The sequence below is a fragment of the Empidonax traillii genome, unplaced genomic scaffold, assembly GCF_003031625.1.
Source record: "Empidonax traillii isolate 1590-97213 ecotype Southwest subspecies unplaced genomic scaffold, ASM303162v1 scaffold1068:size345056, whole genome shotgun sequence".
In the NCBI taxonomy this organism is placed as follows: domain Eukaryota; kingdom Metazoa; phylum Chordata; class Aves; order Passeriformes; family Tyrannidae; genus Empidonax; species Empidonax traillii.
This window is the reverse complement of record NW_020956261.1, coordinates 199,004-225,856: the sequence shown is the minus strand read 5'-3', so window position 1 is coordinate 225,856 and position 26,853 is coordinate 199,004. Positions and strand designations below refer to the sequence as shown.

At 37.8% G+C, this 26,853-nt stretch overlaps 1 protein-coding gene across 1 annotated transcript in view; it reads right to left on the bottom strand.

Annotated features, from left to right (window-relative positions):
• Positions 1-26,853, bottom strand: part of ELP4 (elongator acetyltransferase complex subunit 4) — a 122,528-nt gene that overhangs the window by 65,404 nt on the left and 30,271 nt on the right. Inside the window, exons 7-9 of the mRNA XM_027904591.1 lie at positions 22,451-22,639; positions 8,677-8,785; positions 5,794-5,900 (exon numbers count right to left, since the gene is read on the bottom strand). Of these exons, the coding sequence (XP_027760392.1) occupies positions 5,794-5,900; positions 8,677-8,785; positions 22,451-22,639 (405 nt within the window). The remainder of the gene's footprint in view (positions 1-5,793; positions 5,901-8,676; positions 8,786-22,450; positions 22,640-26,853) is intronic.

Below are 26,853 nucleotides of genomic sequence, written 5' to 3'. Positions count from 1 at the left end.
CTCCATCCCTGCTCCAGGCACTGGGCAGCCAGGCAGTCACAACCCACTGGTTTGGTAAAAGAAGGTTCCATTTCGAGGTTGTAAGGCCCTGACAGAGGGTCAAGTCTTGCAACGGCACCAGTGCACAGTCTTAAAATACAGAGTTTTTTCTACATACTAAGGTAAATAGATCAGCATTACAACATGGGTCATGTAGCTTATATTACGTCTGGTGTAATTTCCTTATCTTACTGAATGATTGTTGTAGAAATAGCACTTTACCTAAATTTCTAATAAAGCAGTGTTTTGCCTTTGGTCAGTTCTCAGGCTCGTCGGTTCCTTTTGTTAACACATGGCCAAAAATAGTGGCCAAAAACAGCAGTGGAATGTGATCAAGAAAAGGGTCAGCCACTGCTGAAGACTGCTTCAAATTTTTTTTGGAAGAAGCTAAAAGAACTGATGCTTCTCATCCTCACTGATTTAGAGGTTGGTACAGCATATATGCGTATTTTAAACACGTTCTGAATCCGTATGTCCTGGTCACAGGGTTGACTTCTTCCTCCAGAACAAACAGCCTAAACCATTATGTTTATACCTGTTCTGGATGTGTTTAATGAATGATTAATTACAAAATCTTCCACAGTTCTGGCCCACAGTGACATCACCATCTCCTTAGTCACTCAGGACCAAACCTGTGTGAGCACCACACTGAAGTACTGCAGACACTGTTCTGACTAGGCCTGACCCACCTGTTTTGGTAAATAATCTACAGCAGTGGCTAATCACACTTCCCCTTGGCAGAAGAAGTTTACCACAGTGCAGTCTGTATAAAATAAGCAGTGAAAAGAGAAAGACTGGAAAAAAAAAAAAAAAAGGTAGAAATACAGAGATTTCAGATGGAAGCTATCTAAGATGTATTCTCTGTTTTTAATTGACCAAATCACCATCTTAAGTCTTCTTTCAAATACCAGTGTTGGACACATAACAGACATGAGCACCTGGAGTTGCAATTACATTTTCTTTTGGTCATCATTAATTTTCTTACAGTCCTTTACTGCTAAATGAAGACAGGGTATTATTTTAATGCCTCTGGAATCATACATTCATTTTTAATTCTACACAGACTACCTTACCGGGTTCTGTGATTACATTTCCTTGCAAAGCCACAACCTTTTACTCTGGCAATTGCCACTGGGAAAAATGCACTGTGGTGTGCTCCTTAGCACCATATTGTACCTGCCTGGCACCGAGAAACCACTTTCCTGCCACACAGCACTCCTCTAATTCTGACTTACTTCTCCTGTTAGGAAACACCTCTCAGAAAAGAAACTCTTGAACTCGTACATTAAACTCTGGGAACTTGTTTTTGCTGTGTGGTAATTCTCTGTATCGTAGATGACACCTGGTTTCGAACTGAGCTGGCTTTTAAAAGATTTTTATTCTGGGTTGAAGAGGTGTTATATATCTACTGCAAAGAAAATACTAGCTGGCTCTGACTTGTGCATTGATTAAAAAAAAAAAATAAATGTTCACAACTATTTATTAGACAAACTAAAATATAAAAACTCGTAGGAGAAAGCTTATTCTCTATACTGCTAGAAAACCACTTAAAAATGAAGCAAAACTAAGAAGTTAAAAAACCCCAACCTCACAAACTTTCCTCTTTGCAAGCATTTATCTGAATTTATCAGGAGATTTAACTTTAAATAGACAATTTCAGGGCTTTGTGTTGTCCAGACAATAACAAAGGGAGTTAATCAAATATGAATCTTCTCCAACTGTCTTGTCAAGCCAGGTAATGATGTCCTGCCAGCCAAACTCAGAGGGAACATGTGAAACAAATACAAAAGTAAACAGGCCTTAAGCTGCCCAAGGGAAAGTCAGCAAGATGGCAATTTCAATCATTTGGAATAATACTAAAGCAGCCTTAGGCTTTTCTCAGAATGGAAACATGTCACTGTTACTGCAATATTTGAACAAATCAGACTGCAAAAGAAAGGAACACTTATGTAATCGCAGCCGTGGAACAGCGCTTTGCTCGTGGTGAGGTGGAAAATAATTAAGGAAAATACCCTTTTTGCCAGGAATTGTAAACGTGCTTAAATGAGAAAGACGCACCTAAATAAGAAACAATGTTTCCTTAGAAATGTGGGGGAGAGAAAACACCAAATTTAGGCACAGATTCCCTCAGTCTTGACACAGGAGGCTTTGGAACAACAAAGATAAAGTTCTATGAAACGAAACTACGAACACAACGCTCGCACTAAGATTTATCAAATGTTGATAAAAGTTACATCGAGTGCCACAAAGAAAGCAGAAAAAGTACTTGGAGGACAACTCCGCCGAAAAGTTTCGTTAAGACGAACGTGCTGTCATATCGCTTAGCCGAGAAATCAAAAAATATTTCAAATATTTGGGGAACTTACCTAATCAGTAAACTTTCAGTATGTGTCTAGTCATGTAGCCATCTTTTAGTCAATCATCAGAAAATCAAAGGCAAATTGGCATGACTCAACCCAAACTTTAATACCGCATGATTGTGTCGTGTAAGCTTGTTTTGTGCGAGGGCTGCTGTGGTTTTAGCAGGGAGATTAACGACCGGACCTAAGCTGGCCTCCAAACCTTGCCCTGCTGATGCCTCAAGCCCTTTGAAGTCTGACCATCATACCTGGCAAAACAACAGTGGGAACTAGGCTGGTGTCAGATCTAATCAAGTTTCCTGCCTCAGCATAGCTAACTATGGGGTACACTAATTGGCCCAATTGCGGATTATACCTTTTTTGCTACAGATTCAAGACAATAATTTAGTCAAATGATGGTTTTTATCTCCTTCTAATTAAGATTCCAAAGTGGGAAGAAATAGGATTAGACAGGCTAACTTCAAAATTGTGTCCTTTAAAGTGGTATGCACATAAGATAGATCTCTGATAATATAGCCTGTAATAGTGTATTGCTGGTAAACTAACGTGTGAAGATTTGGGAAAACTCCACATAGCTACTGCACCTTTCAGGATAAACACACAAGCTTTCCTGGAAAAGTTCTGCTTCACAATTTCTAAATGGAAAATGAACACTCATAAATATTCACCAAAAAAAATGTTTTCACCCTGAATGAAAAAAAAAAAATCCCTTTAGAAAACATTTCAGTCAATCTTATTTTGATGAAGAACATATGAGAAAAACTAAACCAGTTAAATGGTTCTGCAGACTACAAAGAGGTGGAGTCCCTCCCACAGAACTGAAATCTAATAAAATGGGTTTGACATCCAAAGTTTTTCACCTATGAGGGCCACACTATAAAGAGTTATTTAACTGGTGAGCAATCCAGAGATGAGAAAATCCATGTCCCATGCTCTTATTTTAAACCGCTAAAAAAAAATGAAAACCCTTTTTGAAGAAATTTTGCCATTAATCACAGGTTTTGTATTTTGAACTTTTCTCATGTAATTTGATTTTGAAGTGGCATTTCAAGTTGAGGTCAGTATTTTTACCCTAAATTCTGTACATAACTGAGCAGAATCTTTCCAAAGCCTTTAAGGTATTAAATGTAAGTTTTCATTTCACATTTAAACTACCTACTAAAGTCACAAGCTTAGTTGTACTTTGTATAAAGCACACTGTTGCTTGCAATGCACACTGTTCGTTCTTACCCCCAGAACCAAAACTGACTGCTGATGCATCCCATTCTAACTTCAGAAACATGTTTTAGAAGACTGTATACCCACCCTTTCTTAAATCAGCTTTCCCTTAACTCAGTTCCCATTTTGTTACTGATCTTATTGCTGCAGCCTGCTTTCCCTAGCAGTATGAGGAAGAAAAACATATGTACTATAGATTAGTGAAACGTGTACAGGAAGATCACTGTAGGACAGTGATCCAACATGTTCAAAAGGGGCTAGTTTGTGTCAGCTCAGCTTACAGAAAGCGTATCTCTAACAAAAGCTGAAATTACTCAAAAGGGGCTGCAGCTGAGCAATGAAGGGAGAAATTGTACAAGTGCATCATCTACCCATGTCTGGGGCAACAGGTTGTTTCAAGAGTTGCACCACGCTCCTGTTCCCAGTGTCCCATGGCTAATTCAATTCTTTTTTACAGAGCTTCCTGCTAAAGGTGTTTTTCATTCTTCCAAATTACGTTACAAATTAGAATCTCAAATTCGTCTGACGGAAAAAAATTGTACTCCGAGTCAGGATTCGTGTTGATGGGAAAAAAAAAAAACCAAATATTCTGATCCATAGCTACAATAAATGAGAATTTACTACGCTGTGGAATGAGGGTGCACGCTTCTCTGCACTTCTGAAAACACTAAGAACATTTGTATTTTAAAACCAAACACAGACTATTAAGGGTTTTGTTCCTACTGTACCGCTCAAAAGCAGCTGTTAAAAGGCTTTAATACCTCACAAAGCCTGGTTTCACCAACCACATTCTCTGGAAAGTGACAAACATTCTAAAGGAATTGTCTTGGGGGAAAAAAAAAAAGCCCTCCTTCATGTCTTTGCCTTTAAGTGGCTTCTGAAGAGGATACCTCTAGTTGAGAAACTTCTGGCACTCATGCAGAGATGACCTGGGAGAAGAACTGGCTGCCTGATTAACTATTAACTACTCTCAATAGGATTAGATAATTAAAGACATTGATGACCATTAATTAGGAGGAGGGCACCTTAATTTGTCACTTGATAGGGCCCTTTCAATGATTTATAAGTTAGGGCTACTTGCAATTGTGAAGGGGAGGGGGCAGTGAAGAGAGAGAACCCTTAAGTTACCTTATCAAGTGGCCAGCTAAAAAGGGCAGAGGGTCAAATAAGGGCCAAAGTGGTCACTTAAGGGTGAAGTCCCAAACACCAAAGCAGTGCCAAGCCACATTGACCAGCATTTGGTGATGGAGTAAAAAATATGCTAATTTATTGGTGGCAATTCTCTCTTTTTATGGTTTCAAGCAGTTAAGACAAGTGGCCTGCTTAAGAGCTTTTCATTTGAAAAGAGATTAAACAAAATGGTTTGTCAGGGATGCTTGGCTGTTTTATGTCTTTGTTACAAAAAAAAAAATTTGCCCAGACTGTACCAATGACTATCACATCACCCCAAAAGCCATCTCCCATCTCTAAGCGTTACTTGGTTAATAAATACATCAGCTCTAATTGCTTAATAGTGCTATGTTCATTTGCTCTTTAGCAAGATTAAAATGAAATACATCTTTTGTATTACTGCCTTCTATCAGGACTGTCTGCATAAAGGTCACAGAAAAAAGTTTAAATTTAGTAGGAAATTTACTTAAGGACATTAGTGTAAATGATACTGTGTTTAAAATGACATAAAAGAGCGAAAGGTGATTTCAGTAATGCAAAGAAAATGGTTTCTGAATACTGATAAGGACACTTATCCCTCATACCACACACAATTTTAGGCAACATCATACATTAAAATCCCTCCACTGGGGTAATAACATGTAGCTACTTTCCCACCCACTAACACAAGTAAGAGCAAGTCATTAACATTTAATTAAATATGCTCCTGACATCCTTAGAAACATGTCACGCTTTGTTATTGAAGGTTGTGGCCTACTTTCTATGTACATTTTAAACCAAAATAAACTATTTATAACAGACCGGTTTAGTGCAGCAAATGAGACATTTTTAATCAGGAGGCATATCACAGCTTTCCAGAAAACCCTCCTGAACAGCAAAAACCAGAAAACGAAATGAATTTACAACATCTGATGCATATTTTATGGATTTCACAAAACGAAACATAAGAGGCGGGATTAGCTCCACCTTTTGGGTTTTCCAAACAGCGAAACGACGTTTCTCTTACCTCAATGGTGAACAGCTTCCTTTTTAATCTAAAAGCAAGGTCCTTCGTGTCTGACACATCACAGATCAAGCTATTAAGCCGAGGAATCTGATGCACATGAACCAAACCTTGTGGAAAGAAAGAGTGAAGGAGGGGGGAAAAAAAAATTAATAAAAAAAAATAAAAAATTAAGAAAACGCTGTCATCCAGATGCATAAATTAGAGTCTTAGAGCAGAATTCTGTATATTTACACACACTCATCCTCCCCTTTTTAAGCTGGAGCTTACTACCAGGAGCAGTGAAGCAAACGGTGCGATTATACTCAAGTAATCAGGCAGAATAAGATAAACAGAAATCCTTGTGCGAGGAAAACTAATTGCACTTGGGTACAGAAGTACAGATGTAAAGAGCGATCTTAATACTTGTCAAAACTACAGCCGGTTTGTGTGTGATTTTCTCTTGTATTTACAGTAAGCAAATATGGCTATCACCTTGCATGCTGCCCACGGCACCACTGAGTGATCTTTATTTTATTAAATGCACCAGTAAGCAGCCAGCAAAACAAGGCTTATGGGTTACTGATAACCACTGAAGCTCTAATGAGAACGACTTCGTTTCGTGCCCTGAAAACGGCTGGGGAAAAAAGTTTCTGGAAATCATTTGCCCCCCCCTCCCCCCCAGCCCTCCCCGATTTAGATCATGCTTTTTAATAAATTTTAACCCCTCTGCCATCCTGGGAGAAAGATGTTTTCTTCCTGCAGGAGGCTTCTGTAGCTGTTCAGATGTTTTTAAACAGTCCTAGGTGCACTGCAAGCTCTGCATTCTGTCAGCTGCGACTCAGGCTGATTTTTTCTGACAAGGACGCTGGATGGTTTTTGTGCAGCCTAATATAGTCTCTGAACAACCTAAGGCTGATTTTTCTACAGCTGAAAACCAGGAAAATTCTACAGGGCTTCTCAATTACTGGCCTATATTTGCTATTCATAAAGCCAGAGTCTAAATGGAAATAGTGAACATTTAGAAAAGGTATCTTGCTTGAAAACAGCAGCTGTGGGAAAACCCCCAAACATTAAAACCCATATTTAAATTAAGGCCAGTATTTTTTCAGGCATCGATTTATTTATTTTTTTTTTAAACTGCAGTTTCCTGAAACTGAAATAATTTAAAAAGCATAATTTTATGGGCACTAATTGCAAAAATTCTTAACAATATTAGAAAAGCATTTTTATGATTTGAAACCTTCTATCTCGGCCTCCAGTCCAGAGATTCAGAAGAATTATTTGTTAGGCTTCTGAGCAGAAAATCTAATTATTATATATAGGAACAGCAAGTATAACACAGGGTTGCTTTATATGCAGTATTGCAGAAAATTTATTTAAGGATCTTCTGTATAATTATTTTGTTATTTTACTGGCTTTTCAAACACTTAAATTTGCAGGCAGCTTAATAAAATTATTAATGCAGGATTCATTAAATAATGCAATATTGTAATCAAACTTCTCCTGAGTCATGTCAAAATCTTTCATCATCTGCAGTAAATAAATCATCTTAAAAGATATTCTCAAGCAAAGAGAAACCCACGAAGTTAAAACTGCTAAAAAATGCCTCTTTTTAGGCCATCAAATTAAGGTTGTTTAAGCCTCAAAAGCTATGTATATTGGCACACAATTTTTATTAAATAGGGCCAAAAATGACTTAGCATCCATCTTTATAGGAAACCAGGAAATAACTGCTAAAACACACATTGTCTTAAAGGATCTCTTCAGTCCTGGGAAAAGGAGTATCAAATTGACAGAATTATGTTAGCATAAACAAAGGCCATATCACGATTATACAGTTGGAAAAATAATTAGGCAAATTATTCCAGCTTTTGTTCACGGTTTCTTTTTCATTCACCTTTTTTTTTCCAGATGATGAAATGTGCACTATTTTCACAGCCAGAAAGATTTTTCTCTGATTTACTAATTACAGCCTGCATACACACAGTGGTGTCTCAACACCACCCTTTGCTTCTCTTTCCATATATTCTATATATTCTGCCATGGAAAACACTGCCACACTCTCACATGTTTACAGCAGGTTTGGGATAAGCAGTTTACTTTCAGCTGAAGGTTTCCATGGAACTACAGTAGTATCACAGTAATAATAGCTGTAATTTATGCACACTCCCAACACTGCTCTGGATTAGCTAAAACTGTTACTCACTGCTTTGGCTACGCATAACTTCCAATATTAATCTTTAAAATAGAAATAGTTCTGCTGCCACAGCTAACAAAAAAACCTCTGGGAAACAGAAGGCAAGATTAAACACCATTACAACATTTTGAAGATAAAACACCTGAAAGGTCACACGACTTTTTACCAAAATCAGTTCCATATTTTAGGCATTAATTTCTTTAAATGCACAAGTGCTGCAACTCACGGCTGACAAAAGCAGAACGTCATTTTTAGGCACGGCTCACACAGCACACAATTTAGCAGTTTATCCACCTCCCCATAATATATGTTTTTCCCCTGTTCTCTACTTAAAACTTGGCAGATCAAAAGTATTGATTTCATGACAAGTTCAGCTCGCTGGTCAGATGATTGCCAAGCCTCCCCTGCATGTGAATTCCCCAAAGCCTGCCTGTTGAGATGTCCATCTGATTGAGCCGTGCCTCGGTAATGCGGCTTGACAACATGCAAGGAGTTTGCCATGTTTCCTTTGCAGCCTTAATGCACTTCTGCTGAATATTTCCCCAACTCCAGGCTGGTTGGGCAAGGAGGAACGTTTAAGAGGTAATATTCCAAACCCAAATCGAACGCTGCTTTCGAGCAGATACCCAGTTGGAGGGGAAGCCACTAAGCGCACCCTAGAAACGCTCGGGGCAGACTCTTTGCATTGCTAAAAAGATGGAACTTACCGTGGTAATCCTTGTACAATGGATTGGTTTCTCTCTCAGAGCCAATAAATGATTCAAGACCAACCACCAGATCTGACAAGTTTGTTACACGTTCCATAATTGCTTTATTCTGTAAGACACGGGAACAAAATACACGTCCTATGTGAGGAAAAAGGTAATTAATGTTCATGGAGTAAGTTCTTCTCAATGGCAAACTGTGGGGAAAAAATAGGTCATCAATACTTAGGAATTACCTTGGAGGGCCTTTATTCTTTAAAAAATAAAAAGGCTTGAAATTTCTGATTAAAGAAAACGCATATTTGACAGGGAGAAACCATAAAAGGGCTAACCTGGCACTAAATTTGCATTTCCCTAAGCCTTCATAACAGAAGCATTTGCTCACATCAGTGATACTTAAAAAGCAATATGTTAAGCTTGTCTCTCATTGACCTCCACCACGAGTCAGATGCCCAGTTTTTGTTTGTGTTCTGTAAACCTTGCTGTTCAACACATAACTTAGGCATATCATATTTTGAGCAAGCACAACCCACACAATTATTCATTTTGGTCATCAGTCAGACAACATGGAAAAACTCAAGAAATCCTCCAGCGTTTTTCTTTCCAAAAGTTCCTCTTTATCTTTACAAATCTGTATTTCTATAATTTCTCAATATGTTTGTGATTTGTAAGTGATGCCTTATTTCTTGTGCAACAGTGGACTGTCACGTGCCTTAATTAAGCTGCTCCCCACACAGTTTTCTTTCCTTAATTTCACATAGCAGACAGAGACATTCAAAGGTCACAACAGAGATCTTCAGAGGTAAGTCAGGAAAAATGTTCTTAAATGCTCTGCTGATGTCTGTATTTTATGAGGGAAAAAAAAAAGAAGAAACAAATCTGTGCTAAAAAGCAAAATATTTCTTAAGATAAGAAGCAGTTATCCTAAAGCTGCCTGGTATCCTCTGGTTCTTGGTGGCTGTAGGTGTTATACTCATCATACCTACAGGGGTATTAAGACTAATCACCTCAAAAATTCCCATTCCAAGCATGAGGAATTAGCTCTGTACCTCCAAGTCATAGTTTTGTAATTTTTTATTAATTTAGAAGTATTTTGTACATTTTGCACTTCTTTTGTAAACTATACTACTGGTGCTTATTCTGAAAGGTCAATGTAAAATTATTTGATAGTAACAATTTATCAATTAGGAGCAGAGAGAGGGAAATATCCCCAGATACGTTAGAACTGCCCTGACATTCAGGTTTAGTAAAATGGTGATCAATGCACCAACTGCTTTCCTGAACCCACATTTCAAAATCCCTGTATCTTCCAGCCACAGCAAAGCTCACAAAGCAGACGTGAAAGGTGAAAATTTCCCGCTCCCATCAAAGAGCAAACTGAATTCTGCTTTCTGACCACTGCGTGAAGTTGTGGCCTGTCCTGCACAGCCCAATCTGCTCAGGTTACAAGGCCTAATTCCACTGATCCCATGGCACCTTTACACCCCCTCCCTTCCCCACCTTATGGGCCAGATGGCATCAAATCCTGGGGAGGGGTCTCTTTTCAAAGCTGCTACTTGTGCACAGGCCAAAACCATCCATCCCCGTGGAATCAGGGAACTTCCATTTTACCCACCAAGTCTAACGAGGAATAACGATAAAGTAGTTGTTATACTACAGAATTTCCTTGCTGAGGAATAGCACAAGGGATCTGAGAGAAAAGAACACTGCCTACACATCAATCCCTAGAGTTTGTTATTATATCTGCCCCTGAAATATTAAAGCTGACTGGCAAATTATTTCCTCCTCTAGGAAGGGAGAGACAATGTACTGTATTTCAGTGGAAACTTTTGGTCACATTATTCTGAAGGGGAATCACATAAAGATGGTATAGATACAAATCTGAAGTAGGCAGTGACCTCTATAAATCCACAGACCAGAAATGACAGTATTTTGCCAGTTCTTCAGAAGGCTGCAGGATGTTATTTGTATATCAAGAACGGCAAAACTGTTAAAAAAATAAACAAACACCAATGATTCCTGGAAACTAAGCTAAAATCTTGATAAAGAAAAAATATTCCTTCATTTGAAAAAAACACTTTTGCCGTCCATTATTGTTTTGCTGTGCATTAATGTTTTTGCACTGTTTTATAACAATGGGTTATAAAAACTGTGGATAGAAAGATGCTCTACCATCAGCAACGTATCCTCACCACTGATAGTCCTGCAAAGCATAAGAATATCATCCTTCCTACTTGGTTTTAATTCTGGAAAGATTGCAGCAAGGGACAGCAGTTCATTATTTGCCTGACAATACCCACTTTCCTACGTTGGTTTCAGCTCTTCCTCTGAAAGGCTTTGCCTTCTTAAATTGCGCTCCCTTTGCCCACGTTGATTTTGTTTTTGTTTTTAAAGCGTGTCCAAATATTCCCCTGGCTTAATGCAGTGGATCTTGGGAAATATTTTGCACAGAGGATCGCCACACCAAAGAGACATTTGCTTATGTGGCATTGTTGCCATAGATCCGTATCTATCATGTATTTTCTAGTTTGCAGCGTTCAGCACATTAATGCCCAATCAAAGCTGACGTCAGCACACAGATAGTTGTGATGTATGGCACACTGACATAAACACACAAATCATGTTGCCCCATCTGGGCTCGAAAATTTCACAGAGCTCCAGATCTTCCTCCAGCCCCATACAAATCCACCTCCTGCTTCTGGCATAAACTTGGCAGCTCTGGAGGTGAGCCAGGACATGGTTAGGAGGGAAGCCAGGAATGGTGAGATTCAGGGAAAGAGTTTGTTGGCAGCTAGAAGAGGCATTGTTTTAAATTATACTAAAAATGAAAAAAAACAAAACAAAACAAAACAAATCACCAAAAAACCCCATCCCAGTCTTGGAAAGTTTTCAGTCCTGCTAGATGTACTGCAGTTTTTCTAAATTAGTTAGTTCAGCCAAAATATAATTATTCTAACAACATGGTAGCAACCCTGTCGTGCAGGTTGGGCTGGGCTGGGCATCCATTCTATATCTTACTTTGTGCTACTGTTTCAGACAGACATTTTCTTTTAAGTGCAAACTCGCAATATTTGGGGCTCAACCAAATTGCACTTTCAAAACACGTCAAGAAAATGATGTGGATATGTAGGTGGGAACCATCCACACATTTAACCAGCTTTTGGGAAGGGCAATTATGGAAGAAGATTGCTTTGTCCTACTAATTAATTTTCAGAATGTACGTAGCTCTGAGTGATTCTTTGTGCACGTTTAAAAATACTTATTTACAAATAAAGCAGTTCAAAATGTCTCATCTTCTGTGTCTGAGTATAAAGCATCGTGTTCCACCAACACAAACACACGGATAGCCCGTGTGCTCAAACTTACATCCCAAAATTAATATTGTGTGTTTCTACTGGATTGAGTTCTTAATGTACCACAATTTTATCATTACTACTATTAATCAAGCCAATCTTGGTTCATCTGGATTCCGTATTAGGAAAAAAATCCGTCTTTTCTACTCTGCTCTAATTTCTAGTTCTCCTCTGATTTCCTGTCAAATTTTTTCTAACACCCAAATACACCCTCTCATTCTGGCAGTTTCTAAGGAAATTAAAAACCACACAAAATTCGGGTAATAAAAAATATTTAAATTCTCAGTCTTTGCACTGCCTAAGTAAAAAAAAAGTCAAAGAATGGAAATTTTTGTTAGAACAGCTTCAACTTTTCTACACAGTACGTATAAACAACCTCAGAATGTAAAAGGAAAATAAGAGCCTCATGCTAAAGATCTTCTATGAGATCCAACTAGCATATATAGATACATAAATACATATGCATTTAATAATAAATACTAAATACTAGCATATATAAATACACTAAGCTCTTCAATTACATAGGTTTTTTGCATATATTTGCATTTGTATTCTGATCAACACATTCACAGATTTTTAATACTGAGTTATATACTGCATTGAAAATAAGGTATTTTATGACCATGTCTCCTTTCAGATATATTATATTTTGGTAGAGGGCCATATTTAACTTCTTCACCTTTACATTCTGCCAGTATAATCCCATCCCTGGTTTTATTTTTAAACATTTAATAAAGAGTTAATACACTGAATCCTACATGAGTTTCATTACCTAAAATGCTATTTACAAACACTGTTAGTACTGGGGCAAGCCCCAGTGTAAACAGTGAGCTGCACTCACTCTGTATGACAGCACAGTATTTAAAGATGAATTCAGATTCTCTCCCCAAAATTGTATTCGGAGGCAACAACTTGTGTTGTTACCAACAGGTGAATCCAGAGATCCTGACACTTCATCAAAAGAGAGTCTCAATAACAAACAGCAAGCAAGTTCAAGCAAAGTAATATGAACCTCGTGAATTTTAAGTAAATTCTGGTGAAAAGCTCAAAAATTGCCCTTTTTTTGTTTGTTTGTTTGTTTTGTTTTTTAATTCTGCTACATTCTGTCACTGAAGTAAACTTAGTACCATAACACAGACAGCCACGCTGGACTATAATGGAACAGTGGCTGGATATTTGACAGATGAAACAATTCTTGATATTTTTGAGAGGTTATCACACAATGATGTGGTAATGACTTCACAAGATACAAACATTTACCACTTGTCATTACTACTTAATCTCCAAAAGATTTTACACTGAAAAGATAAATTATTAAGAAACACGGCTTAAATATTTACCACCATTTGTTAATAACTGCTGCTCAGAAAATCACAGAATTACCCACACATTTTATTTCGGTAAAAGAAGCTGGGTATTTGGCCCTTGTACTGGTTTTATAGAAGGATGCAGTTTGCACACTCTTCCATTTTTCACAGGTCCCCAAAATAAAAGATTAATAACTGTTCTGACAAAAAGCGTTCATCAATAATTAATAAGGACCCTAAACTATAGAATTCTATATATCTTCTAACTCCGAGATGACTCGTACTCTTTACAGTGTTTGAACATAGCAAGTCTACTAAATGAACGTTGAATTTTGGCTCTAAAATGAATGTACACGTAAGAGGACCAACAGGACGTTAACAAATTTTGGTGTGCAGAAATTTGTCTCAAGATCACAAGAAAACTGAACACAAATGCAATGTCTTTGCTGGAAAACAGATATCCTAGAAACACACTTAGTATTAATTCAAGATTTTGGTTGCTCTCTTAAAGCCACTTTTACTAATGTTTGTCCTGACAGGTGTCTACGGGAACTCTGCAACGTTTTTGCACGTTGCCATCTAAACTGTTAGATGAAGGTGGATGACACAGTATCCAATTAATCTTAATAAATTTTCAGGAAGAATAATCAGCCAGGAAACAAAAACTAAATACCACACGCTAAAATAAAAATAAATCTTTGGATTTCACTGAAATGGATTTGTGTGTTACTTGAGCTATGGAAGCATCTAAGGCCAGCAAACTGTGGCATCTTATAAAATAAAAAGTATGTAAATAAAATGTCTATTTTGCCGTTGAAGGGAAGACCTAAAGGCCAACAGTGAAAGGAGAGACGACTAAACAGAGATAAATTAAGCAAGTCAGTAACAGTTGCTGCTGCAACCTAAAAAAAATGAACAAAGTCTAGCAGTTGAAATCAAACTTTTCATCTGTTGATCTCCAAATGCTTCACAAAAAAACCAGTCAAGTGCTGCATTCCTCCCTCACGAGTCAGTAACAAGCACAAAGGTGAGTTGGCCAAAGCCAAAAGCCTTTGTCAACACTGAGCTGGGATCCCAACTCAGCCTTTCTTTGAAGCCCTGTCTACCTCCCCCTAGTTAAGGCTTGGTTTAGGAGGAAAATATCTGCTGGTATCACGAAGGGGATGTGGGAGTTGAAGCCCAGAAAGCTGGGTGCTGAAAATCCTGTTATTATCTGGCTGAAAGAGGTGACAGATGTACAGCGTGTCACAGGGTGGCAACTTCTTGAGCTGAATCCCTGCTCAGTGCTTGCCTCTCCTCTTTCCTCAGCACAAAGCACAGGCTGCAGGTGACGGGTCTGGGGTGTGGGGCTCCAGCCCTGCTGCACGGAGTAAACGAAATAAATCTGATCAAGCCCTTCTTCAGTGAAGGGCGAGTGGCTGGGAAGAAATCAGTGCAAGATCTGGGCTGAGATGAGCCCAGCACCTCCCCTGAACATCATCTGGTTCTTAATAATGAGACTGTCTCACTGTTATAAAAGCATTTCTAAGAAAATCTGCACGTTACTGCTTGTCTCTAAATATTAGAAAAATGAACCGACCCTTTGAGAAGATTTCTCTAGAAAATTAAACACATCAAATGTGCAATCCTACAAACGGATCACAGCACAGCATAAAACAGAGATGCAAAAGAAGTCTGAAAGAATGAGAGTTCTATTAAAAAAAGAACCATAACAAAACTGTTGAAATTATGTATCTGAGACCAACTGGCTTAACTAAAATCTCACGACTCCATTGGGAATTAGTTATTATAAGGAAAAGGTTCAGGAGCTCCTTTTGTTGTCATTTTGCCTGAAAAAAAAAAAGGTCATTTCAGTTTGTTTCCCAATTCAGAAAAGCAAACTCTTGCTGCAACTTTAATTCTTTAAACAGGGAATCATATTTTATTCTCAGGGGACCAAAAAGAACCTCCACCACTATTTCAATTATTACCACACAAGCACCAAAGGGGACATCTCACTGACGTTGGTAATCAGGTGGCAAGATCCTGAAATATAAAATCATTTAAGAAGCTAATCACTTATCCCAGTATAAAATTATAGGCTGTCATCAGGAGCAGGCTGGCAAGGCGAGGTCCAGATGGGAAACTGGCTGGGCAATAAGAAGAGGTAGGGTGGAAATGATGGGTAGGCTGGAAACGGTGGGAACCTAAGGAAAGACATGACTGCTCCCTCTGCTGGCAAGGTCCTCACCTGCTTTAATTTTTAACTAATGAGTAGGCATTTCTTTAATTATTTAGGATCTAGCCAATAAATAATGCAGAATGTTCCTTCCTCAGTCTGTTGCTGTGTGTTTGCACATTTTTGAACTTATGGTGCCCTATTTCACTAGAATAATTTGCCACAGGATTAAGGCTCAGACGGGTATCTAATGGTAGAGTTACTGGCTTTGTATTTTAATTGTTCATAAAATGAAAAGCAAGATTAAGCTATTTAACCTCTCAAAACACTATATTTTACAACGTATACCCATTTCATATTTAATTTACGCATTTCATAATATTGTGACAAATTGCTCATCATATCTTACTCTTAACAAGAAGCCCTTCATGTAGCAGTAAGACGGGATAAAATTAAACATTCTGCAACACAAACATACCAAATGACACGCTCTACCAAAAAAAAGTATCATTCTTCCATAAGTAAAATTCATGACCAGTGAATTCAGCGATAACGTTTGCACTAAAACTTAATTAAAAGATGAAGACGAGCCGTTCGTTACTTGATTTGTGATATGAATTAATAGCTGCAGCAAGAACATTTAGAAAAAAATCTGTTCTAAGATTTTGGCCTACAACCAGAAGCTCCCAGAACAGGAGGGATCAGCTTTTTTTGCCCACTGTTCTCATCTGAATCCTGGCTGAAAAGCTACTCCAGCTCCCAGCTTTCCAGAAGGCTCCATCCCAGGAATCCTCGCCTGCCATTTGGTTTGCTGATTTTAATCTCCCAGGACTTTCTTACAGTGGCTCCACTATGCTGAACTGGCACTTGCTCCTAGAAGTGAGTTATTATTAAACTTGTAGGTCAATTGTGGCACTAACAACTCTTTGGAAGCTTTCAGCCACGGTGTACAATTTGCTGGTCTAATTAAATATTAATTCTAAGTGTTACATTCTGTGGCTAAGAGCTTTTATTTTCCATCATCAGTCTGGAAGAGAAAGAGGTTACAAGGCTAATTTAATCTTTTTTTTTTCATCCCCCCCCCCAGCATTAAAGCTTAACTACATAGGCACAAAAACATCATTAAAGATGCAGTATTCCTTTTTATTATGATTATATTGCAATTAATAGAGGAGTTCTAAACAAAAAGAGGTAAAATTGGATTCTGAAATTTCAGGGTTTTTAAACAACACCAGAAGTTCACATAAAAAATGTTTCTAAACACACAGTGTACAGAAACTCAATACTCAGTCCTGTGAAAATCAATTAAGATGGGAAATACATTTCCAAGAATTTAAATATAAAATAAGTTTTAAACAAATTTATTCTTCTATTAAAAAGAATAATTCTAAACCCTATATTTAATGCTAAATTCACGGGGCTTTTTTTCCCCCCAAAGAACCTGTACTTCTACTCAAGAAAAAAAAAACAAAAAAAACAAACAAACAAACAAACAAACAAAAAAAAAAGCATTTCTTCAGAAAAAACACCACTACCTTCCGTTTTCTAAAAGAATAACTTGCTTAAAGCAGATAACTAATTTATCCTGTATTGTTTAAAGTCACTCTTCTAATCTTCCCTTATCAGTGTCCAAATGGGCTCAATACACGAGGCTCTTCCCTTCTGCTTCCAGAACAGTTGTGTCCATGTCTGGACACTGGGCATTATATTAACTACTTAGTCCAGTAGCCAAAAGATTCCATATGCTTGAACAGATGACTATCTCCATACTGTGATGGGATATTTAACTGTTTAGGTCTAATACTGCAGTTCAAAGACTCGGTTCTAAATCTTAACGTGGTTTGTTTTTTTTTTTCCCAAAGTTTTCAGTTTATAGGCGTAAAACGTAAAACATTTCACGTGCTCGTGCCCTTCTCAAGTGGAACACACGTGCAAGTTTGGAAAAGGGGCTTTTTTTATTAAAGAGAGGGCGTTGATGAGGTGGTGATAAGGGTGTGTATACAGCGGCCTCCCAAAAAGTAAAATTTATTAAAATGAGAAGTTTTTTTTTTACGTATTGACTTTTAACAGACAATGTGACTGTGCTTGGTACTACAGTTAATTCAGTCAAAAGACAATAACATATAGGTGGTTGTTACCAAATCAGAAGTGATAGTGCTAGAACACAGCCTGTTGGCAAACAAAACCTTATTTTGTGAAACAACAAAACACTTCCATTTCTCCTGCAACTTCATTAGCAAATACTTTCAACAATTAGAGAAATTGAAAAAAAAAAAACCAAACCCAACTTACTTATTATGTTCCATAATTTAACCTGTGAATACTGTACTTCTCTGAGCTTCCTACTCAATCATAATTTTAAAGATGTTTTTATTAATGTCTAAAACCCAGAATATTCATATCCAAAAGTGATGTGGATAACCCAAGAATACATCTCCTAAACTTATGACTCTCAATATTTTTTTTTTTACAGTTGTTAAACTGTATTTCTCACATACAACAGAAAGCACCACGCAACCTTAAAAAGCAAGTTAAAAAAAAAATAGAAGAATATTAAGACCATTTCACCTTCATAGTTTCTACTTTTCAGAGAACTTTGAAAGGTTCCTTAATTATGATACAGAAACCACATGACATTTGATCTCAACACAAATCTGTCTGCAGCAGCCACCTCACCAAACACCTCTGAAGGTTATTCAGCATTTTACACCGGTGAACTCTCAGAAGTTGGGACTCTAAGGTAGGCAATCACTCTCAGTTCTTGTCACAGCAATAAAGATTTCAAACTGCGAGAAACTCACAAGCTAGAGGAGCTCACATCTTAATAATCCCATATTAGCAGTGGATCCTAAAGCACTTTACTGCTTGACTTTGAGTTCAGCTGTTAAATTACTGGGGGTGAGCACAAAAGGACGTGGAAAGGTTTGTTTCTGAATTTTCCTCCACTGAAAACATGGAGTAACTTCTGCACTCCAGTGGATTCAAAACATCGGGACATTAATATTGTAGGAGATGAATTTTTTAACGGACTGGATGAGATGATGAAAATACCTTGCTAAACAGAACTGCAGGCTCTGAGGACAGGTTCTGTGGCAAGACTTATTCATACTGACTTTTCATTAGTCAATTAATTTCCCCTGGTACTTGCTGACTAATATAGTTGTTAGTCCTTACCAGTAAAACAGCTTCAAGTTCAAAATAAAGGGTGGCTTTAACAAGTGTTATGCTTTCTCCCAGTGAAAATAATAATCTACTAAAAAAAAAAAAGAATATTAAGTGGGAAGAACAGGGATAGAATTAACAACCCTACTTAGTATTTTGAGGGAAAGATGTTCTTGGACTTTCCAAAGATTCCTAGCAATTTAAGAAAAAAATACAATAGGAAAATATTTAAAATTTTAGTTTAGGGCTTTTGCAGAATAAGCCAGAGACAATAAAGTCCTCTAAGTCGCACAACAGCACAATAATTCTTTTGCTAAATTTAGGTATTAAAATGCACAGATTAATAACACACAGAAGAAGAGTTCTCTCTTGCCTTTATAATATTCCTGAAATTTGAAAATTGTAACAACAAATGAAATCCCTCTCCAATCTGCCCTCCTCGATCAATGCTGGATTTTAAAAACGGAAGTAATTTTCCCTTTTCAAATGTACCATATGATTTCACAGGCACAATGCATTTCCAAGAAGCAGTAGGAAGACTTGAAAAATAACCTTCCATCAACTATTTTAATCATACTCGTGAGTAGCTCAATATTTATCACCTGACAGACAATGTAAGATAAGAGTGTGTTCAGTCGGTAGAAAATATCAATCAAGTAAAAACTTGTCACACATCATCTGAATAAAATTCATAATTGGCTAAGTTTCTTTTTTTTTTTTCGTGCCATTTGCTTTAAATCTTCTCCCAGAATAAGGTACTCCTATTTTTTGCGGTTGAGAAAAGATAATTTTCTTTTCTCTTCGTGTGCTGGTTGCACCAAAAGTTTCATCAATAAAACACAAAATAATCTGTGTGCTTTAGTGGACCACGGTTTCTTTAAATTACCCTGAAAAAAACCTGCACATAAACAGATTTTTTTTTTTTTTTTTGCAAATTTGTGTCTTTTACCAAAATACAGAAAACTGTGAGGACGTTCAGTGTCCCACCAAGCTGGATGAATGAGCACCATCTTTGGATAAATGCAATTCCAAGTTATTAAATCCAAGACAATGAATTGCTGGAATAATGAAAGAGCCACATTGGTGGATGTGTATCACAGAGGGAAAAACATCAAGAACAAAATCACTGTTTAATGTCCAGTAGTCACCAAAGACTCAAACCAGACATTAGAATGTAGGAAAAGTAAGCAAACAATAATGGCATTACTGAATTATGTTACTGAAACAAGGTAAAATGACTGTTTAAAAACAGATTAAGGAGGCAACGTGAGGAAAAATTACAAATCAGAACACAAAAAACGTAAAATAGGGAGGATCATCTTAATGTCCTGTCAGCCAAGAACAAAGATATAATATATGGAAAGTAAAGGCAAAATTAAGCTTCCTGAAAAAAAGAAAGAAACGGGGTAGATTTAAATTGTGGAGCTCCCTGACCACATGAATACATGCAAATATTTGGAAAAATACAGAAAAGGAAACAATCTCAAATTATATATATATATATACTATTAATATAGTGCATATAAAAATGTAACTACTCTGGGTTGAAAAGAGAGTGCCCCTGTTGAAAAATCAGTACCACCAATTGTGAGTTTTATTTCTTCTTCACTGGACTAACTAGTACTGGGGGCTGGCAGAGACAAGATATGGTAGGAGTCACTACCAAAAATCTACTTTTTCATGATCAAGCAGGTAAAAATGAAAACTCTTTTTCTGTGTATGTCATGCAGATGAAACTAGGATTAAATGCGATTTTGAGCTTCTACGTCCTTCATGGAAATCACACACGTGAAGAATTTACTCGTGGACCACCCAGTTAATTCAGTCAGGAGCCAAAAGTTAACGTAGGGAAATATAGTAAAAAAAAAAATGTGGGATTTACTACATCTTCAGCAAAATGATGTGCTTCAGTGTGCTGACTTTAAGACTCAACAGAGAAAGCATATGCTGGAACATAAAACAGAACTCCTACCAAATTAAATGCATATACAGAAATGCACTTGGGAGGAAAAAAAAATAAATTAAAAAAATCCCTGTCTCTTATTCTCTTGGAAAGAAAAGATATTTCCTTCACTTGTTTTTTTGTTTTTTTTTTTTAATCCAGCAAGAAACCCTCAGCAACAGAATGGCGAGGAGCTGGGCTGTGAGAATGTGAGCAGCTGCTGTTATTATAACCAAAGGTCTGTCTCCGGCTCGAGCCTGAGAGACCACATGTTCGGCTGTCCTCTCATCTCGCCATCCTCACCAATTAACCATTAACATGGGGGGCTGGACACATGCTCTCAGGGGCTCTTTAACAGGCTTCTTGGAGAGTGGAACAACTACACAGCAGGGCTCTGGGAACTGAGTAATGTGGGGTAGAAGGAACCCTCACAGCAGCTTTGCTCCTCCTAATGACGGTTTGCTCCACGGTGTGGTGGCTCAAAGGGGGGGATACACCAAGTTTCAGGATTTAAAAAAAAAAAAAAAAAAGCTCAACAAAGGTTTTCTAAATTATCTTAATAATCTTTTTTTTTTTTTTTTTTTATTTGGAATATTCTAGCACTTCCTTTTGTAAAGCCGGTTTTATTAAAACCGAAAAAGCAATGTGTAATTTCTAATTTCGCTCCCAACTCCCTGGGAATTGGTTTACGTGGAATTTACAAACAGGAAACACAAATCAACTTCCCAGGTAGGTTTGAAATGAACGAAAAAACTTCACTCTGCAGTTTGTTTCTTAGAGACGCTTCTGGATTTCTCTAAAATACGAACGTACCTGTTACTGAAATGAGAGATAAAGAAGAGCACAGCGAATGAGATGTAAGCCCCAATTATGGAGGGGCAATCCCAATGGGCAAAATCTTGGATGGTTCTTTTACACTCTGCATTAAATTTAACTGTCACTCTTTTTGAAGGCAAACTGCCACTTAATATTTAGAAATAAGGAGGTGGAGGTATGCACTGCAAGAGGAATATTGATACACTTTTCACCCCAGTGGTAAAACCAGAAAACAGTTTCTTCATTTTTGAAAGTGCACAGGGTATCTGGATAAATAACATCTGCAGGTATTCAAACACCTTTCACAAAATCTAATACATGTGAGTCATGTACTTACCTAAGACAGGATTTAATCTGTTGATAAACTCACCTACTATGCAAACATTCTGCATAATATGAGGTTTTACCCAGTACTTTTTTACTATAATTAAATCAAATATCTAAAATTATAGGTTCTCTGCTCCTTGTGAACAATAATTTTGCTTTTCTAAGTTACATTACCACTCGGTGGAACAAAAGACTTACCCACATTTTTCCTTTTGCTAAAAAAAAAAAATTATTTTCAGAAGGTACATTTAAATCTCCACGTACTCTCAGGAAAGGTGCTACGAGCTGCTTATGATTGTTGGGAAAATTCCTCTGACACCTGAACTGGTTTGCTCCTGGTCCCAACGCAAGGGGATATCAGAACTACAGAGTAAACCTGTACCTTTCAATTCCTGACTTTTTAAAAACAAGATCGCACATCACCACAACGAGCATGACAGGGGTGAAAAGTCTCGTACTGAAACTCCAAACAGCATTCTGAAGGCACTGGAAAAAGCGCCTAGAGACGTTGTAAAAGAATAATTAAAAAAAAGGGAGGACTACCAGTATTTTCTTTCCTTTTTACAGCTTCTGAAATTCTGACAGTTTTAACTTCAACTTTGAACTGAAAGACTTTTAGAAATGTCCAAAACTGCGTTTGTTTTCCTACCATGAACTCCGAAGTTCTGGCTCGCTGCTGCGTCAGCTGTGAAATCCAGCTGTGAAATCCTACCTGGATGAGGTGAGCCGGAACTGTGACGATGCAGGCTGACAAAGATTTCCTGAGGAGGCCACGGAGAACGTACAGGAATTTTGTAAGGCTGTGAACATCTTCAGGAGCGTCACTGCAACAAACGTCATCACCCCACAGCGGGGAACCCAGGCCCTGAATTCCTATCCGCAAAACATTCTTTTGTTTTTTCTATTGGAAGAGAAAATAATAATAATAAAAAAAAGTAATGTTATTTTTTTAAATGTTAGGAGGAATACAGTTTCTAGAATGCGTATCCATATAATAATTGCATAGTTTACGTAATCACACCCTAAGCTCAGTCCATCTTGCAAAAATTACAAATGGAATGGCATTTTTTTCACTGACTGGATATCCTGCCATGTCAGACAAGGAAGTACAAATGTAAGAGACAGCACAGAAATACAGAAAGTGCTAATTTGCTTTTTTTTTTTTTTTTTTTTAACCAGCTAAATGCAAGCATGCTCTGACACAAAACCCAGTAACACTGGGACTTTTGATATCCTTTCTCTCCTCTATCACTGCCTTAAAAAAAAACATGCAAAAGAGTATTTTCTCCCAGTTCCAAACTAGTCTGCTGCAAGTGCCTGAGAGGAATCAAACGCAACTTTTCTCTCTATTTTCACCTTTCCTGCGTTACTCTCCTAACCTGACTGTTCTGCTGCCTCCAAAGGATCAAGGTCAGTGCCTCACCTCCCCAGTGCAGGGGCCTTTCACTGCCTTAGAAGTATCTAAGCATCTTCCACATCCCTCCTTCCAGCTCATGAAGGAAGGTGCTGGAGAAACAGAGTCCGATGGGGACATCAGTAGATTGTCCCTTAAGGACCACACCTCTCTCCAAGCTCTCGACATGAGTGTTTCTGGGGCTGTTTTAGTTACCTGCTGGGCACTGGAAGCTGTTGTGACACATCAAATCCTACCCAGCCCCCTGTGTTAGCCACCTAAAGCCTGCTGGCTGCCCTGCAGGGCACTGGCAGAAGAGCATCCAACAGAGGCACAGGGGCAAAGAGGAAGCTCCTTTTCTGAAGGGACAGATTATGAAGCCAGAGTTGTAATCTATTTATGCAAAGTAAAAATGTTATCTCTCGTGATGGCAAATCTCATTTCTGCTTATCTGATGTGTGACCTTTCCTGGTGATCTTTGAGGAGGGTTTTAGGTTTATTTGCTATCAACAGCTGAGAGAGAGAGAGACAATAAACTCCCTTGTTGAAAGACTTCCTGTACAAGGTGATCAGAGAAACATTTCTAGAGTTCAGGGTTCATACTTAAAGGCCAGCTTTTTAAAATTATACACACACACACATATATACATATAAAAATACTAGTTTTGATAAACAAAAGCTTTCTGGTAATTTTTACTCCAGAGAAGTGTAGGTATTGACTTCCAACAGCTGGAATAAACAGCAACCAGCAAGCACAGAACACTGCACAGCTGCTCTGGCAATCCAGAGGAAAGGTTTTGACAAGACAAGAGGCTCCTTTTCCAAACACTTCCACATCCATATTGGGCAGACAGAGCCTGAGTTGTGAGACTCGGTTTAATTCCACATGGCTCTGCATTTATCCAACTTGTCTGTCTTACCCAGCGAGCTGATCTGCCAATTCACTCACAATCTCTGTGAAAGCAATCTGTGTTTTAACTCTGGCACATTCTCCAGTCTCAGGCTTTGCAGGATTTTAGGCTTTAGCTGTGAAAAGTTAACTTTTTACACCACTGTGTGAAGATCAGGACGACAGCACAGGATAATGTGACACAATCTGATTTCTCTGTATGGTATTTTCTGGGCTCAGATGTTCAGAGTTTTAAAAAGAACAGGGAAAACAGAAGTCAGCATAATATTCTTCAATTACTTCTAATCAGAGCAGATTCAGGCAATTCTTGATGTGTACAGTATTTCAAAATTTCAGAGCAAACATATATATAAAACTTACAGAAACTTTTTTCATGAGAAAAACATTTTCTCTTATGAAGAATATCCGCAAGAACAACATACAAAAAGAGGAAAAAACCAGTTCTCTCACTGGACAAAGGATGACAGATGCTTTTTTTCCCCCAACATTAAATCATAAGAGCAGTAAAAGATAAAGCTATTCTAACACCAGAGAATATCAGATGTATTTATTTTGGCCAGTAATGGAACTTCTACTAGTATAATTCTGTCAAGCCCACAAGGCTCTCACAAACACTTTATTCCATAACTGAAATATAGGAAAGGATTAAGTCTAATATTCTATAACAATCTTACTGTAAAGACTAGGATAACATTTTTTTAGCTATACCACTATATCTTTTATACTCACATTAGTTTGGAAGTTCTGATTTTATTTTTTTTTTAATTACTATTTTTTTTCATGTAATTTTTGTAACACTGATCGACTTGGCAGCAAGGATTCTCATTATGAAAACTAAAAAAAACCCAACTCCAAACAAACAAAAAACCAATCCCCTCAACTTTATTACTCTGAAGGTCACCCAACTTCAAGTCCAAACTAGAGGAAAGAATTGTTAAGGAAATACAGTTGCCTAAGCAAGCTCTGTTGCCAAACATGAAAACCCCAAATATTCTGAAACAAACAAATACTATTCCTTATAACTGAAAGCCATGATCAATTTATAAAGGATCCAAACTTAATGACCAGCAGCAAAGAGTTACTAGGAGGCTTCAGAAAGGATGCAAACCTGATGGTTGTATTTGTATTTTACAGGTCATCCAGACTTTGCATTTCCAAACAGACCTTGGCAATAGCTGCAGTCAGTGTGAACTAAAAGGACATTTTTTGGTCAACTTCAACCAAACTTCTCTGAATTATTGTCCTAAGGTCCACAAAGCCATGCAGGACAGTCAAAATATATTAATCTGTGAAGGTCAACTGCAGATGGTTCTATAAAACTACTGTTAACTCACCATAGCAGGTCCTAGAGAAGCCTGAGCATTTTATCAGAGATCTACTAAACTTCTAACAGTAGTATTCACTAATTTTTCTAATTGTGTCAAATCATCTCTCTCAGCTGGGCTGAGTCACATTCTCACTTTTCTTCAGACCTCTCTTCGAATAAAGGAGTGGTAAATGTGAGTATCATTGTCACATTCACGTGAAAATAGCCAAAAACATCTGAAAGTTTTACCAGTCAGGATTATTTGGGGGTGTAGGGCAGGCACAGACTCCTCAAAAGCTTTTATCATTATATACAGGGAAGGACACAGGTCCAGAAGAATCCAGGCTGGTCCTTATACTTCAATCTTCATATCTGCCTACTTAAAGAGTACTTCTAAAGGCTCAGGAAACAGAAGATGGTATGAAGTAGCAGAGAGGTGAACTGCTCATAGATTTAGCATACAAAATATCCAAGGTGTGTTCTGGGTCATAACTACATTCGACCCTGCATATATTTTCAGGAAGTGTGTATTATACAAGGCTTCTAAAAGCACAAAATTTGAGTGTAAAAAGAGAGATGTTGCACGGGGAAGGGTGGAATCTTACAAGAAAGTAATAGAAACCACTCCAGGAAATCCTTGAAACAGAAAGAACTACACAAGTGCTAATGGCTCTCTAAAATCAATAAACCGGCCTGGAAAAAAAAAAAGGACTTTTCTAACTTTTTAAAGCTTCACCTCGGAAACTCCAATAGGTCCTTTAGCAAGACGTTTTGAGACAATCAACAACAGCAAGTATGGGAAAAAAAACGATCCTCGATGTTTAACTCCCCCCTGGTTGCAAGCAAAACCCACCCAAATATCGGCTCCGAACGGAAAAAAAACCAACCAACCAACCAAAAAACAACCATCAGGAATATAAAAAATGAGAGGCTGGTCCCTTCAGCAGGAGGCTGAAGGCTGGCAGGGTGTTTGTTTGACTCGGGCCCTGTCACCGAGCGGGAGGAGCATCTCTGCCGATGACACGCACGGCTGTTGCCATGGCTACCGTGGAGAGTGGGGACCAATTTCCTCCTCCAGACTGGCACTGCCACCAAAGGGAAGGAAAAGCCCTCCCAGAAATCTCAGCAGAGGCGGAACGCTGAGCACAAACAACCTAAATTTGCGCAGGGAATGTTTTTGAAACATTCGGTCAGACACAAAAACCACCCTTCCAACATTATCCTCCCTGAAAATATGATTTCTAAGACGGTAGACTGATAATAGCACGCAGTCTTGTGTTACATTCTTTCAGGCTTTCCAGAACCCATATAACTGATTTCTACTACAGTAACATTTCTATTGAACAACAGCAATTACCAATGAAACACCAACATATAAAATTTATTATTTTATTTCCGACTCCAAAGGACTCACATGGTACTGACTATGACAAAAAACAACTTAGAGGGCACTGCTCATATTAGAAAAGGGCTTTCAGTCTATGTTATTACACTAAAAATGTTTTT